Source organism: Vanessa tameamea, chromosome 14 (genome assembly GCF_037043105.1).
Source record: "Vanessa tameamea isolate UH-Manoa-2023 chromosome 14, ilVanTame1 primary haplotype, whole genome shotgun sequence".
NCBI classification, from domain to species: domain Eukaryota; kingdom Metazoa; phylum Arthropoda; class Insecta; order Lepidoptera; family Nymphalidae; genus Vanessa; species Vanessa tameamea.
Genome location: NC_087322.1, coordinates 5,104,650 through 5,121,593, shown reverse-complemented (window position 1 = coordinate 5,121,593; position 16,944 = coordinate 5,104,650). Strand labels below are relative to the sequence as shown.

Sequence of the window (16,944 nt, the reverse complement as noted above, 5' to 3'; positions counted from 1 at the left end):
TAAAAATACTATTTATACAAAAAAAAATCTATTGGGAACTGTATATAAGGATATTGAAGTACGGTGTACATAAGAATCTTCCGTTGGTAGTATATTCAGGATGCAAAGAGTATATAGTCATATATACCATTTGGGTAGCCCATTTAACCACAAACCTGGTATTCATAAATTTTAAATTGGTGGAAAGGAAATAACGATTGCATAAATGAAAAGCATAATACTTACTAATCTGACTATGTTGAGTTTAATATTTAAACGAACCTAAGAAAATTGTTTTTTTTTTTTTTATATATAAAAATGTATGTCACGATTCTTTTTTTAGTTTCAGCATCTTTCCTAAAGTTTTAATTTGCTTATTAATCAATTCCGTAAGTTTATAACCCGCTCGTTAAAATTATCTGCAGTATTGTCGTAGGGAGAGGTTTTTATTACAACTTCTTAGCCAATAAAATATTTTATTCTTATCCGGATACCTTTTGCCGAATGACAGAGTAAATAAAGCAGTATATTATCTTACTTATAAATGAAGAAGTTGAATTAATTATTCTATTAGTAAGTAAATACTCAGAATTGTTTTATTTTAAATCCACAATATTGGTTTTCAGTTTGATTACAATATCAGGATTTAATATCTGTTTCAAATCAAATCAAATCAAAATATACTTTATTCAAGTAGGCTTTTACAAGCATTTTTGAATCGTCATTTAACAAACTATTTAAAGTAAAGCTACCACCGGTTCGGAATGTAGATTCTACCGAGAAGAACTGGCAAGAAACTCAGTAGTTAATCTTTTTCAACATCTAAAAATACAGTCATGTTGAATACAATTATATATGTATGTTATGTCTCTTGCCTGGAAGCATTAACACTACGCTTTTTTATCATCTATTCGAAGAGGAAATTACTCATCTCAACAAATACCGGATAGTGGATTGTGTGTGTTATTATAATACTAATGATGTATAGTACTAATTATCATCTCTAAGGCGTTTCAAATAGAAATTTCAAATCCAAATCCAAATCGGTGCTAGATTTTTTTTCTTGACAAAATGCTAATATTAAATACGTTGTTTTATTTATATTCGCGTAAATTTATCTAGTACGCATTATCTGCATAGTAATAATAAAATTATTATTGTACAATACTTTTAAAACTGATAGTGTCGGTCAAATCCTGTTTATCTATCCGTTCTGTTTATTTAAATATCTTTATATTTAATTAGTATATCTTTCAGTTTTAATAGCTTACATATTTCAGTATTTTTTTTTTGTTAATATTCTAAGGGCTATATTATATCTTAGAAAAAAAAACAAAATAAACATTAAATTTGCTTGAGAATACCACATATATTTTACATCTGTGACGTATCTAATATTGTTTCACGCAATAAATACTAGGAACGATTTCAATAAAGATATTGAAAGAATAGGAAGAGTTATACGTACATTAAAATATCTATATCAACGGGAATTCTCGGATCTTTATTATTTCAGCACGTATACTCACTTATCACACCTATAAAACTGATACTAAACGTTTAGTGGACACAGGCCTTGAACGAACGGAAATAACTTGCATCGGGCCGAATCGATTTTGTTCGTCTTTAGAATTTAATGATGCATTTCTTGTTATTAATTTACATATTTTATACGCAAAGGTAATTAGGAGGGCTTCAGTTGTTTACTATCGATGTATTAAGTTGAAGACTTTTGAATTTAACAGATTTTACTTATATAAAGAACTACATACATAAATCACACTTGTCTATACTAGTAGGATAAAGCGAAAGTTTGTTTGTTTGGATGCACTAATCTCTATTAGTCCGATTGACTATGATAATAATTGTGAGAAATATTTTCACATTAGATAGCCCATTTATTGAGAAAGATATTTTATATAGAATAATATTAAAAGCTACGGAACTGGAGTACCTACTCGCGCGAATGAAACGAGGAGCAGTTATATATTTTATATATTTATTTGATAAAAAGGATAAAATTGAAATATATGCAGCAAAAAAGACTATTTTATTGATAACTAGCTATAAGTTTTTTTTTATAATAGTCGTAGATAGATGTTAATTGCAAGTAAACTATGCGTATTGGGGCACATTTATCTGTTTTTTTTTGTAGCCTGCTATCAATTTTTCCTTAGTTAAATAAAATATTTCCATTTGTATAACGTTAAATTCAGTAGCACAATGAAGTTAAATTATTTTGAATACGCTTTTATCTTGACCCGCATGTAACAAAGAATAAAACGTAATCTTGCAATCCAATTTTGACCTACTTCCGGTCTGTTGAATAATTTATAATTTTACACGTATTGATAAAGCATTATTCTCGAACGAATATTTTTTTATAGAAAATGATCGCGATAAAAAAACTTTTAAAAATTAAAATAAAACACGGAGTAATTAATTTAATTTTGCAACCTTTGTTCAATTATGTATTAAAGTTGTCTCACAATATTATCCTTTACTGCCGACCACGATGAATTATAAATACAATTAAGCAAATAAAATCCACAACTTGTCTGGCCTTGAATCTGTAATCTTTAGTTTAGATTCACGGACCACTAAGCTAAAATCAAATTTAATATATAAGATCAAACTTATAATTGTTTTCCAAACAAAATTAATCAAAAAATTTGTTCGAGTTTTCAAATAATATTAAATCCGTTTATGTAAATCGTGGTTCTTTTTAATGTTACCGTGCCTTCGTAAAATTTGGACAGTTAATCATGAATTAAGTCCCCCGGACGTTAATTACTTGAGTTCAAACTTTAGTAATCTGCGTCAGTGGCGAATATTAATTAATGGGCAGCGATCAACTGTTAGTAGACCATCAATATCGCTAATCCTCTGACAGTGAACCTTTGGCTCGAATTCTGCTGAATTGAATAAATTTAATAATCCTTGCGGTATTGTCAATCGATTTGAAAGCATTCGTTCTAAATAAACTTGTTCATTAAGCGGACTGAACTTTCATCTTTTGAATTTTTACTTTAACATTAAAATTAGCAGCCTGTAAATTTTCCACTGCTGGGCTAAGGCCTCCTCTCCCTTTGAGGAGAAGGTTTGGAGCATATAGCACCACGCTGCTCCAATGCGGGTTGGTGGAATACTCATGTGGCAGAATTTCTATGAAATTATACACATGCAGGTTTCCTCACGATGTTTTCCTTCACCGCCGAGCACGAGATGAATTATAAACACAAATTAAGCACATGAAAATTCAGTGGTGCTTGCCTGGGCTTGAACCCGAAATCATTGGTTAAGATGCACACGTTCTAACCACTGGGCCATCTCGGCTGAATTAAGAATATAAAAAATATTTTTTCTTTCATTTTTCAGATTAGGTAGAAGAAAGGCGTTATTTGAAAAAAGAAAACGAATAAGTGACTACGCGCTAGTTATGGGGATGTTTGGTATAATTATCATGGTAATAGAAAATGAATTATCTAGTGCCGGAGTATACACAAAGGTACGTTCACTTCATAGTATATTACCGAATACCTGCGCAATAATTGTAGTGTCGCTTTATTTTTTTATACATAAACAATTATCCAGTGCGACTTACGCTTTACCTATTATATGTTAATGGCACTACGCCAGAAACCTACACGCAACGGCTCACAAAAATAAAAATAATGTATAAAAAAATATGCAACCATATATTTGATGTGTAACGGTATTATTCATGTGAATATAAATTTATGATGTAGGCGGATGGCCAAATGGGCCACCTTATGGTAAGTGGCCACCATCGCCCATAGACATTTATAGCTGTGAGAGTTATTAATCATTCCTTACAACGCCAATTCGCCACTAACTATAGGAACTAATATGTTGTGTTGTGCTTACTCACCCTTCAAACACACTTCAAGAACACAACATTACAAATACTGCTGTTTGGCGAAAGAGTATTTGGTAGTGGTTTGAATCTACTCAGACGGTCCTGTTCAAAACACTAAGTTACTAGATATGAAATTATAACATTTAATAAGCATATGATATGATTATTATAGAATAATGAATTTATAAATATTCTTATTACAGGCATCAATATATTCGCAAGCGTTGAAGACGCTAATATCAATGTCAACTGTGATCTTACTCGGCCTAATCGTGGCTTATCACGCTTTAGAAGTACAGGTACTAAATATAATCCACTATTTAAAATATATTTTACCTTTATTTCGTTAAAATAACATGAAAAGCGAAGGAACGATCTAAATTTCCAAGAAATCGTTGTAAAAAATAAACTTGTATAACTAAGTTTTAAAGCTATAGTCCGTGAATGGTAAGGCGACGTGTTCCTTCCTTTTGAGGAAAATATTTCGGAGTTAATTGCATTACGCTCCCTCTATGCGGGTCGATTACAAATGTTTCACAATTTCACACGATACACGTGGGTATCCTCACGATATTTTCCTTATTGCTGAGTGCGATCTCAATTATAACCACCGATATAAAGAACACGTAAGCTCAGTGGTGATTAATCCATCAGGCATCCACGAGGTTCACATATATATATATATATATATATATTTTTTTTAAATTTCAGTTATTTATGATAGACAACTGCGCCGATGACTGGCGGATAGCTATGACGTGGCAACGGATTGCACAGATCGCCCTCGAGCTAGCTATATGCGCAGTTCATCCCATCCCAGGACAGTACACCTTCACTTGGACCACAAAATTGGCAAATAAAGGAGGAGTAATAGGTGTTGAAGTAGTAAGTATTTATTTTATATGTATAATAATCGACCATAGATTGATTGGTTTACATTGAATAGAGTAATTATAAATAGTGTATATAGTACACTGGAAATTCGAATACATAATTTCGAAATTGATTTATGGATTTCTATTTTATACATTTATTTTGATCGACGTTATGAAATGGGATGGTGGGCTTTTTAAATCATATTTAATATACTCTAAAATTTGTAAAAGCGAGAATATGTTTTTCTTAAATAGTAAGATTTATTTATTTTCTAATTTGTAAAAGATATTTATGATTAAATTTTCTTCGTAGGACACAATATATAAGCAAATTCAGGTCTGTATTAAATGAAAGTCAATAAAGTTTTATAATAACTTTGGAGGGTTTTCTTTTGGAAAGCATGTGTTTGCATCATTAACAATGTGCCGCATTCGCCAATCCTTGCCCAATCCCAGTATTTGTTGATGGATTTTATTAGCATTTTATGAATTTTTGAATGATGTTCCTTTCAATCCATATGGCAAGCACATAAGTTGGTTAAGCTTATACTTTAATGTTTTTAATATTTTAAGTATAAACTCAATCAAGTTGTGTCTCAAGTGTTCATTTAAAATCCTTGTTATATCCTTAAGTCTATTGGTAGTTCGTTCTGAGAATCAAATAAAAAATAATAACAAGTTCATATTTTTTAACAATAAATTTCTTTTAAAATTCCAGGTTCCGTATGACGTAACTCTATCCCTTCCAATGTTCTTTCGTCTGTATCTAATATGCAGGGTTATGCTGCTACATAGCAAGCTATTTACAGATGCTTCGTCTAGAAGTATAGGAGCTTTGAACAGAATTAATTTTAATACTAGGTAAGTAAAATTTGATGAAGATACAAGATTTTTTAAGCAAATATTTATCGATACTGTAAGATACCAATTCTAACATATTTTAACTGTCCTTTTATCATTTTTATTTTACAGATTCGTATTAAAAACTCTCATGACTATATGTCCTGGAACCGTTTTACTTGTTTTTATGGTATCGCTTTGGATAATCGCGAGCTGGACTTTAAGGCAATGTGAAAGGTCAGTATTACAAATCACTTAAATAAAAGAGCTAAATTCTGTTAAAAAACGTCTAACAATATCAGTCTCATGTCGAGTATATACAAAAGTTAAAGTATTTATTTTAGTTTATGTGTATTAATAAGCTAATCGTACCATAAATTGAGTCATCAGTATCGCTTATTTCTTATTTTTATTTGAACATTTTGTCTTTTATTATTTACACGAAATTATTACAAACAACTATCGGTGTATTGCCTTAATGGGCATGCTAATGCTTATGTACTGTGTCGTTGTTAAATTATTCGTTCTGCTTTTTACCCTCTGTGTTTCTGTTACCAATGTTTACTTTGTTATTCAAATGATGTTAATGTAGTAATTCATAATTATCACAATGATAAGAGTTTGACTTTGAATACTTTCGCTAATGTAGCCATCAGACAATTAAACACAATCGCTGTACATAAAATTCGACTTAGTATATGTGTTAGATTTAGCAAAGTGTTGTAAAACGAAAATGCTTAATGTGCTCTAAGTGTTAGTGAATTTAATATTGATTTTTAATAATGTTTACATTAATGTTTATTGAGAAAAGTGCTGTGTCGAAACCTACACCGCAGAGGATTGCACTAATACTGCAAGATAAACTGTTTTTCTATCAGCCACGGCAGAATACATTATAAAAATTGCCGGTGTGATATTATGTGTAAATCAAACAGTCACGCACAAAATGGCTCTAGGTTCCAACACATTAGATAAGCTTACAATAAACTGGCAAAATATATACGCACAAAATATATACGCACAAAACCACTGCACTTTTATCACACTCACGCATCAATGAGATATCTCTGCTTTCAGATAAGCAGAAGGCTTTCTATTCTTCCTCTTCTATATCTCTTTTTCTCTCTTGTTACGTTGTCTTTGTAAGTGTTCATTATCTGTGTTATCATAACCCTGTATTACCAAGTAAGTAAATGGAATTTTCACAGCATGGCTAACAGTACATTATATTTGGTATTGACCCCAAATAAATGTTTAGTCTGCACGTTGTAATCAAGTCATATGATATTAGTATTTGTGTAGTTCTAAAGTTTATTTTGTATCGTTCGAAAGGCATGCTAAATTATTGTTTGTTAAAATCTTGTACTATGGCTCGATAGCATTTCGATTTTTTTTATGAAAATTTTTCATTTCTCTAAATGGAATATTTAAATTACGGATTAATTTACATCCGGCTTTTTTAATGCAAAATATATTGTATCATACAATCGGTTATCTTGTGGTTCTTGTTGGGCATTTTGGCTCTCAGGTTCCACGATGAAGACCATGCCAATTTGCTAAACTCAATGTGGCTGACAGCTATAACCTTCCTCTGTGTTGGCTACGGTGATATAGTTCCAAACACTTACTGCGGCCGTGGCATTACTCTCACCTGCGGTATGGTGGTATGTATTATAACAAATGGTAGGCTATTTGGGTTTCATGTATATGAATCGTTCGACGGGAATTTCGAAAAGCCTTTTTTCGCTTTACCTAGACGTAGCAAGAATCAATAAAACGAAACCACTGCTGTTTTCTTTTTCTTCTGTTGTCTTGCTTTGTCTATGAAAACTGTGATAGGTTGGTAAAGGTGAGCCATTTTATGTGTCATATTCAACTTCACAATTGACTGAAGCAATTTCAATTTCACAATCAAAGTCAAACTCTTCAAGACGATACGATCTTTCTATTTCTTCAATTTCTTTCTTGTTTTAAAAAAAATCCTTTCACTTTTGCAATGGGATATGCTTGCGTGCAGTACTGATAGGTAGGTTATACACATTACTTTAACCTTCAATAACAAGGATATCAGAAGGCAGACGTACTAAGTAAAGCGATAAATTTATTTTCAAAAGGTTTCACGATGAAGAACATGCTAACCTACTCAATGCGATGTGGCTTATTGCGATTACATTTCTCTCCGTCGGTTTTGGTGACATTGTGCCAAACACATATTGCGGCAGAGGTATCGCCGTAAGCACCGGCATTATGGTAAGTTCCTCACAGACATTCGTGTTCGTGTTGACTGACAGCCAGTGCATATTTGTTTTGGTTCAAGATATTTTTTTTATTTCTGTTCAATTAAATTTTTACCGTGTAAATTTATCTTAAGATTTATCTCAGAGCACTGATGTGTTTAAGTTTTTGGTATTTTTCGATTACAAAGTCAGTCAACACTAACATTTTATTGTTTTCAACAGACGACACTCTACACATGATAATTGTTAACACTATGACAAAAGACATATCTATTGAATTCACCGCTGTTTTATGTATTCGATGTTACCGTTGATATTTATGTTCACAGATTGTAAATCAGATTTATGGTATTGTAATTATAAATTATAATATAATAAAGGAACGTCATAAATGTTGCATATATTGAAATAAACATTGTCACAACCGCTTAGTTATAACTCACATTAAATGTACACACAAATGTTAATTTATTTTACTCCCGAATTTTAAAATAATAAATAAATATTATAAATAAATGAAAAATTTATTGTCTATTGAATAATTATATCGTCCATTTCCCTGTTAAAGCCAGCTATTAGAAATATTTAGTAGAATGGAATGCTTCAACTCTCCTCTCTATCTCTAGTTCTCTCTTCACTTAACTATTTCACTGAATTGCACAATACGTTTGTTTTTAAAATGGCTCACTTTTCCTAAAATTATTTTGTCTAACTTAAAAGTAAAAATAAGGTTTAATGCACTGTTTTTTATAAATCGGAGTTTGTAGTTGAATAAAGATGGAAATAATTATAAAATTAAACGAAGTGTTTTTTGCACTACTAGATGGATATGCACTGAGGTATATTTGTTTCAAAAACAAATAACTTTCGTTATCCTGTGTCTGCGAGTGGTTTGAAGTGTGAAAAATGTTTGTGAATTGGTTAATTTTAATGTAGATATAGTAATTAATACATTTTCAGCTAAAATTTGCAGTTCCATAATAAGTTTGGTACACAATTAGAGTTTCAAGATTTGAGCACTAGATATTAATAAATAAAAGCATCTAATACTTATAATAATGACGCTATTTTAACAGCTAAAAGTTTTAATGATTTTCTATAACTAACATTCATTAATAAAATAACATATATCGAGGGCGATCGACTATTTTCCATTTAAATATAATCACTAAAAAAAATTATCTATTAATTAAAATAACTTTAATGTCTATTGTCCTCGAATAAATGAAATTTAAACAATAACTGGTAAAATATACCACATAGATCAAATATATAGTTTATTTTCATTTCTAGCCTGAAAATGCATTTTTTTATTTAAGGAATGTGAAATCTTGAATGCTTTTACACGTTCGCTTGCATTTTACATTAAGGTATTCACTTAACAGGGAGCTGGATGCACTGCGTTATTAGTCGCGGTTGTTTCAAGAAAATTAGAGTTAACTAGAGCTGAGAAGCACGTTCATAACTTCATGATGGATACACAACTTACTAAAAGAGTAAGTATTTCATTGACATCAGTTCACCACAATTGTTAATCTAATTAACAGGGGGCGGGATGTACAGCATTATTAGTGACCGTTGCGTCGAGAAAATTAGAATTAACTAGAGCGGAGAAGCACGTTCATAACTTCATGATGGAAACACAACTCACGAAAAAGGTAAGGTAACTGTTACACTAGTGACAGACCAAGGACTTTGCAAGGTAAGATTATGAAAGTTTGAAATAGATTGCCATTGTAGTGATATCCATTTTGATATAGATTAAGCTATGAACTATTAATATTAGAATTATACTAATTATAGATATATTTTAACAGAGTGAACTAATCTTTGTGGTTAGTAGATGTGTTGATTTTAAATAATCTGGATTAGATGCTAATAATAATACTAATATTTGATATATTTGCAGTTTTTGAATATTTTTATATATAAATATTTTTTAATTATATATTATAAAAAATATACTTTCAAATGAATTGATTTATGATATTCCAGCTGAAAAATGCAGCAGCCAATGTTCTAAGAGAAACTTGGTTAATATACAAACATACGAGACTCGTGAAAAGAGTTCACCCGGGTCGTGTGAGAACACATCAAAGAAAATTCTTGTTAGCAATTTATGCGTAAGTATTTACAAAATATTCAATAACAAGTATTTACTAAAACTTATATTTGATTCTATTGTACTAAAACTTTAAATAAAAGATTATTTTTACTGTTGATATGACTTGAGGTATGTCTGGATAGGTATCACCTAAGTCAGTATTTAAACGCAAATAGTTACTTAAAAACAGTTATTTAAAAGAAAAGTTGCTTTATTTTTAAGTCAGCGTACAGGCAAGGAGACAAACCCTAAGATCTCATGGTTAGCTCATAATGAGATCGATAATGTAAAAAGTAGTCTGTAATTTCTAAAGTTTATGGATGATTATGGGTGTCTAAACCTTTAATGGGTCACTTAATTTCAGGTCATATAATTTCTTATCTGCTCTTATATTTTCATTTAAATATAAAGTTTCCCGTTAGATCTAAAAGTAACACAACACTTTTGGTTGAAATTTTACCTATACCAATATTCACCGTTTAAATAAATTTGATAATATATTTTTAAATAACGTAATAATAGAACAAGGAGTTGATGAAATAATAATTTTATAAAATTTCAGATTACGAAAGGTTAAAATGGATCAGAGAAAATTAATGGATAACGCCAACACGATAACAGACATGGCAAAGGTAATTTCAATTAGAATGTCTTTATTCCAAGCTCATGCTACTTTCATACACAGATCCATTTAGATCCTTAGCTAGCACTCGATAGTTAAAACATAAATTAAATAAATGGTAAGGTAAAGGAAAAGTAAGATTTACCTAGCTAATAAATTAGTAAGCATGGCCCAACTCGTCTTCATTCGCTAAGCACACCTTCGTGTAGAAGCAAATTAAAACAAAGCTTTATTATTTAGAGCGCATGTGATCTCGTAATTCTATGTTAGATATTTTGAAATCATGAAAACACAACACAAACATTTAACAATTAACATTCCCAAGAGTTATGTGTTGAGTTATTTTTTTATAGTACAGAAAGATACTACACACGAAACTATTATTTGAAACGAAAGTGCACATTGAGCTGCAATGCGATTGATAGTAGGACCCCTTTCTTTTGCAGACTCAAAATACGGTGTACGAGATTGTATCGGATATGAGTACAAGGCAAGACACTATCGAAGAGAGATTAACTAGCTTAGAAGAAAAACTGACTACGTTACAAGTATGTATTTTTATAAATGATTGATTTCTTTGACAAAATTGTTTCGTTAATGAATGAACTATAATAATACCTTCAGTGTAAATTAAAAATGTGCTTTAGAATTATTCTTTTTTAATCTACATAATCATCTGATCGTCACTGATCTCTGATGATAATATTTTATGAAAAACTTAATATTTTCAGGAGCAAGTGAACAATTTACCAGACGTCATGGCGCGGTGTCTACAGCAATGCTGGGAGCGAGCTGAACAGAGAAGGAACTTTCTTCACCCTGATACCGCTGCCGTCCCTACTCCACCTGCATCTTCTATATCTCCTTATTCCAGGTATTGCAATATATAATATATTGTCTATTAAAGTTATGTTAAATGATCATTGCGGTGAAACGATCAAAAGTGAAACTGACTTTTTTTCCTGAGGCAGTGTATAAGATGCTACTGAAAAGACCTAAACAGAAAAACGTAGTAGCTTGGTAAGCAACTTCTAATTTGAACTCGATAAGTTTTGGTTCTGCATATTGGACCTCATAGTCACTAATAACAGTGATTTTCGGCTTGGTCCAAAGTTATATTATGCTTACTTACAAACTGCGACAGCCACAATAATAATTTGAAGTGACTACCGCAGCATCTAAAATTAGAAATAAATATATGAATGGTATATATTTTATGGTTGGTTTTTGATAACAAATTAAAATCATCTAGGCATAAAGGGCCTCATAAAGATCGATGTATATGATCAAAGCCAATATTATTTATGATTTTCAGAACATTAGCAACTTCAACGCATCCATGGCCGCAGAGTCCTGTTTTGCAACCGGCAGCGCGGACACACTCTGCCCCCGAGAGTGCAACATCTCCCTCTACTGCCCCACAAACTTCAAGCCCAGCTCCACATTCCTCACGGCCGCCTCTACCCAGCTGAGTACCGCCTTCCAACTCCGAACTCCTGTGCTGAACTCGACGAAACTCGGCGCCCGTCCTCTGATCCCCTTACCACAACTACGCCCCAATGTGGCCATCGGGGAAATTGTTTCACGATAAATTTTGACTTTTACACAACATGCACCCACTACTTAAATATTTTAATTTAGTTTTATCAGTCTTATATATCACACTTTTAAAAATTTTAATGATGGTGTTCAAGTATCAAGGATGGTGTGTCAGTGAAATAATTATCCCGGTTTGCCGACGGACCATGCCGCGGAGCGAGACAAGGTCAGCCGTAGTTTTTTTCGCTGTTCCCCAAAGTTTCGGATGTGTCAGACTGTTTTAGTGATATCGTTTAGGTAGTGAATGAAATTAGGCGGAAAGGACATGCTGTTGTGATTATACAAAATGCTTTATTGATAGACGCTTTAGCCAATATGTTAGATGATATTTTGAATACATTATCAGCTTTTGTATTATTATTACTTAGATTGGCGTTATCTACACCTCCGTTTAGGATTATGTAATGTTCGAGGAACCAACAGTGTTTTAATGAAGAAACGTTTATACTGAACTTTATTGTAAATAGCACTATGGTTATAATAATCATGCACGAATGAATCTATAAACACGTCAATATAAAAAAACGTTTTCTAGATTCATTGGTGTATATACACAAAATAAATAATAATTTATAACAATGTAATGATAACATTTAGAAAATAGCCATAACAGACAGAGTTGATATTAACAAGAGTGAATACGCATAATTAAATAATGTGCAACTAGTTATATCAATAGTTAGAAGACAATATATTATAGACTTACATTTAAAACTATATCATAATAAATATCTGCATTAATCCATTTCGTGTCTCGTTACTTTGAGACTCGGATATAGTTTGAGGCTGTCACAGATTCAATAACACTGTATACACACTTTTTAGGTTATAGATAAATTGAATTGTTACTACCTGCCTATTGACATGTAGATTAAAAAAACATTTTTATAAGATTTAGATTAAGTAAAGCTTTGTAATAAGACATTAAGATTGATGGCTGTCTAAATAGTGCCTAAAACACTACGAAAATTTCGATTATTCAGTTTTATTATCTTAACAATGTATGAATATGTAAATAGATAACTAAGATTTGAGAGTAATTTTAATATTTAATATCTGATTTTGTAGCTTGTATGAGTACGAGTGATGGGATCAATTTCTTTATAAATTTCAGTTCCATAATGGACCCAACAATAACATCATGTATTTTACATCTATATTATAATGGTGTTATTTATAAATAATAACCATAAACAGACCAATAACATTTTTGGCAATCCATTTATATTTAATAATAACATCCGAAATATTTGTATGCGTTAAATTTCGTATGCTTCTTAAATATATGATAGGTTATAAACATCATTTTAAATGTTTAAATACGAAAGATAACGTATTCACTGGAATAAATCACCCTGAAATAAAAATATATAATTAAGGCCTAACTTCAAATGTATAATTCACATTTTGAAATAAAATACTTCTGGTGAAAATATTTCAAAGGTACTAAGTTTTTACAATACAAATAATTTCAAATAAATACAAGACAAATTTTTATTCTATGTTGATAGAGATTTTATTGTACACAATATATTGACTAAATTAATTCTAAATGTATTATATTATTTTTCACTTCAGATATTAAAAGTAAATATCAATATTACTCATGTGAAAGAGATAGATTATTTAAATTATTGTGTATAATAGAGTCGGCCCTAAATTTTAATTTAAAGGAAATTTCTTAGTTACTTTATAATGAGATTATCAATTACTTTCATGGTTCCATATCTTATTCACTATTAGGTCTAACGCTTGAGTTTTCGAAGTTTATTGCTATAATTTTAGATTAAAAATTCCTGTTAGAGGATCGATTTGAAACACCAACTAGTATATTTAGATATAATATAGTACTTTAGATGTAGATATTGTTGAATTTACTTACATTTTTATTCTAATGTTACGAATATATTTCGTCTATTGAATCGTATTAATATATTTTTAAGTATTATTATTATTTATGTGCAATTAAATCATAACATAATAATACCTATAGCATCTGTCAATTCTTCTTCTGCAAAACAGTGTATAGTTGTGTTCTGGTACGTAGGATGTTATTGCAATTATGCACACTAGAATTATTAAAATTACAATCTATGTTTGGCATCAAAATAACAATATAGATCATCAGGGATGTTTGAATGCCAATGCCAAATTATATAGATGTGCTTGATGTAATATTAATATAATTCATTAATTATTTTAAAATCATAAATTAAATGAAACATTATTGTACACCAAAACAAATTTTGATTTAAATATTGTAATGGTTTCTTTACTATTCTGTTATGGATATAACGTGTTGCTAGTCATTTACTTGAAATATTTCCATAATAAAGAATCACAAATAAATAATTTATTTATTATACATTTATCAGTATTTCATTGTTTTTAGTGATAATAAATTTACTGTTGTAACCTTTAGTCAATTTAATTTAAATTAGATTTTAGTTGTGTTACTAGTGAAACTTGAACCATTGAATTATAAGTACATTTATTTGTAAGATGAATTGACCAAAAGTTGTTTAAGATTGACTAACATAGAAGTTGTAAATAAAAATTAATAAGACGATGTAAAAATTTAAAAATGTATAAAGTTGTATTTGCGAATTTTAATGTAAATAAATACATGAACGAAAATACGTTTCCAGTAAATTATTTTTAAACGACTAGGTTCGTATAAATTGAAATTTTAGTTTTATGCGAATTGTATATTCTATGCGGTGCGTAAACAGTTGAAATGAAACTTTTGTGATCATTGTTAATGAAATGAAAGTGTAACTTCGATTATATGAGCTGTAGTATTTTCTAAAACTTATTTTATTTCAATCATTCCTTTTTATGAAAAAATCTAGATAAATATCAAAATCTGAATTCTATCCAAAATTATTGTTCAACAAATCTAGTTTCAAGTTATTAGTTAACATCATAATTTATTTTTTTGCATTTCACACTTCACTTCCAGACTTCAAATTCAATTGATATTATATAATTATAACAAAATATTTAACATGACATATCCTATGGTGAAAACAGATTAAATGAATTAATGAAATGAAGTCAATAAGGTTAAAAAAAATGTTTTTATAATCTTCAGGCAAACGCTAACATAAAAAAATTTCAATGACGTGACATGAAACAGTAAAAACTTCACAAAAGCAATAATTTTTAAAAAATTAAATGCACAATCAGTTTATTACGTAATAAACTGATTGTGCATTTAATTATTCTCCTGTACTAAACTTGATTTATCCCCTCGTTGTTTTCTCTGACGCGCTTCCTCAGAGAAAACTTGTAAGATATTATATCATTAAAAAAAAAGTTGCAAAGTTGAATGGATATTTTGATTCGCCAGGTATGTTCAAATTTTATAAGAAATGTATTCTGAATATAAATAAATAAATATTGGACAACATCACATACATTACTCTGATCCCAATGTAAGTAGCTAAAGCACTTTTGCTATGGAAATCAGAAGTAACGACGGTATCAAAAACATCCAGACCCAAGACAACATAGAAAACTAATGAACTTTTTCTACATCGATTCGGCCGGGAATCGAACTCGGGACCTCGAAGTGGCGTACCCATGAAAACCGGCGTACATACTACACGGAGGTCGTAAAATCATTTTCAATTCAAATTAAACACATTATTATTTTTAATGCGATTTTTACTCAGAAATTCTGATGAGATGTGCATAATGCCAAAATGTTTTGTTTAATTTATTATAATTATTTAAGTATATAATTTTCTTGCAGATTTGTTTTCACTACTACGTATTTTTATTCTTGTCCTTTATGGTAAATATAATTTGTATACTATAATATATTGAGGGAATTTTTATATAGCACATATTCGTAAGTAAGTTAGTACGTTATCGCCTCTGATTAAGACAATAACGTCTCAATCACCCGCATCTAGTAAAAAAGCAAATCATACACAACAATTTTCCTCTTTGAAATTTGTATCAGACTGAAGGACGATCGTAAAAGTTACAGACACCCTATACCTGACACCTATAAATGTGTCAAACGCAAGCTAATGACAATGAAAACTTTTATCAAGGTTAAATCATAGCTTATACATACATAGGCTTTGATTAAAATGATTACATAAAATTCCATTACCATAACTATTAAATAACCCAAACAAAAATCTAGTTACATTAAATAAATATGTATATATTATTTGTAAAACAACTCAACAATTTTATATATAAAACTAGAATACTTATTAAGTAATTGCATTGAAGCTTGAATAAAAATTGCATATAATTTATTAAATTTGAACTTGCACTTTTCCGTGACTTCTCGCACGTTCGCAGGCAATTTCTTGTAGTTACAACAGAAACCGTTATTTATAGGGACTGAAATTATATCTGCATTACTGTATTTCTTAGTTTTTAATTGAATATCTTATTACGAAAATTGAAATAAATTCAATTATCAGTCTACGCAACATAACGACTAGATATGATAGCAAATTTAAAAAATCTTATTGTTATTATAAATCGGTTTATATACAATTTGAGTGTGTTTTTTTTTTATTTTTTCGTATTCAGAAATAATTCTTTTTATATACGGATTGTTATAATCGCTATAAAGTTTATTAAATTGCATTCCTCTATAATTAATCATTTCTCTTTTCATGAATATTTATAAATTAAATTTCAATGAAAAATTACAACTTTGTCTTTATGGTTACTAGTTACTTATTATTTTAGTAGGAATTAATAAAAAAAATATATTACTTTTAATAAAATAAACAAAAAAGAGTATTTGTATTTCATGAACATTCGACTAATGTATT

The 16,944-nt window shown here is 29.9% G+C and overlaps 1 protein-coding gene across 13 annotated transcripts in view; it reads left to right on the top strand.

Annotated features, from left to right (window-relative positions):
• Nucleotides 1-14,947, top strand: part of LOC113398625 (small conductance calcium-activated potassium channel protein) — a 238,953-nt gene extending 224,006 nt beyond the window's left edge. For 2 of the 13 annotated variants that reach the window (XM_026637475.2, XM_026637463.2), the window contains 13 exons: nt 3,358-3,487; nt 4,063-4,158; nt 4,571-4,744; nt 5,048-5,071; nt 5,453-5,595; nt 5,707-5,811; nt 7,689-7,824; nt 9,359-9,469; nt 9,807-9,934; nt 10,478-10,547; nt 10,966-11,085; nt 11,269-11,411; nt 11,853-14,947. In XM_026637475.2, coding sequence (XP_026493260.1) covers nt 3,358-3,487; nt 4,063-4,158; nt 4,571-4,744; nt 5,048-5,071; nt 5,453-5,595; nt 5,707-5,811; nt 7,689-7,824; nt 9,359-9,469; nt 9,807-9,934; nt 10,478-10,547; nt 10,966-11,085; nt 11,269-11,411; nt 11,853-12,009 — 1,537 coding nt within the window. In that variant the 3' untranslated portion in view covers nt 12,010-14,947. Of the gene's footprint in view, nt 1-3,357; nt 3,488-4,062; nt 4,159-4,570; nt 4,745-5,047; nt 5,072-5,452; nt 5,596-5,706; nt 5,812-7,102; nt 7,239-7,688; nt 7,825-9,196; nt 9,308-9,358; nt 9,470-9,806; nt 9,935-10,477; nt 10,548-10,965; nt 11,086-11,268; nt 11,412-11,852 lie in introns of all 13 variants that reach the window. The other 11 variants (XM_026637464.2, XM_026637465.2, XM_026637466.2 and 8 more) reach the window with 11 other exon arrangements.
• The last annotated feature ends 1,997 nt before the right edge of the window (nt 14,948-16,944 follow it).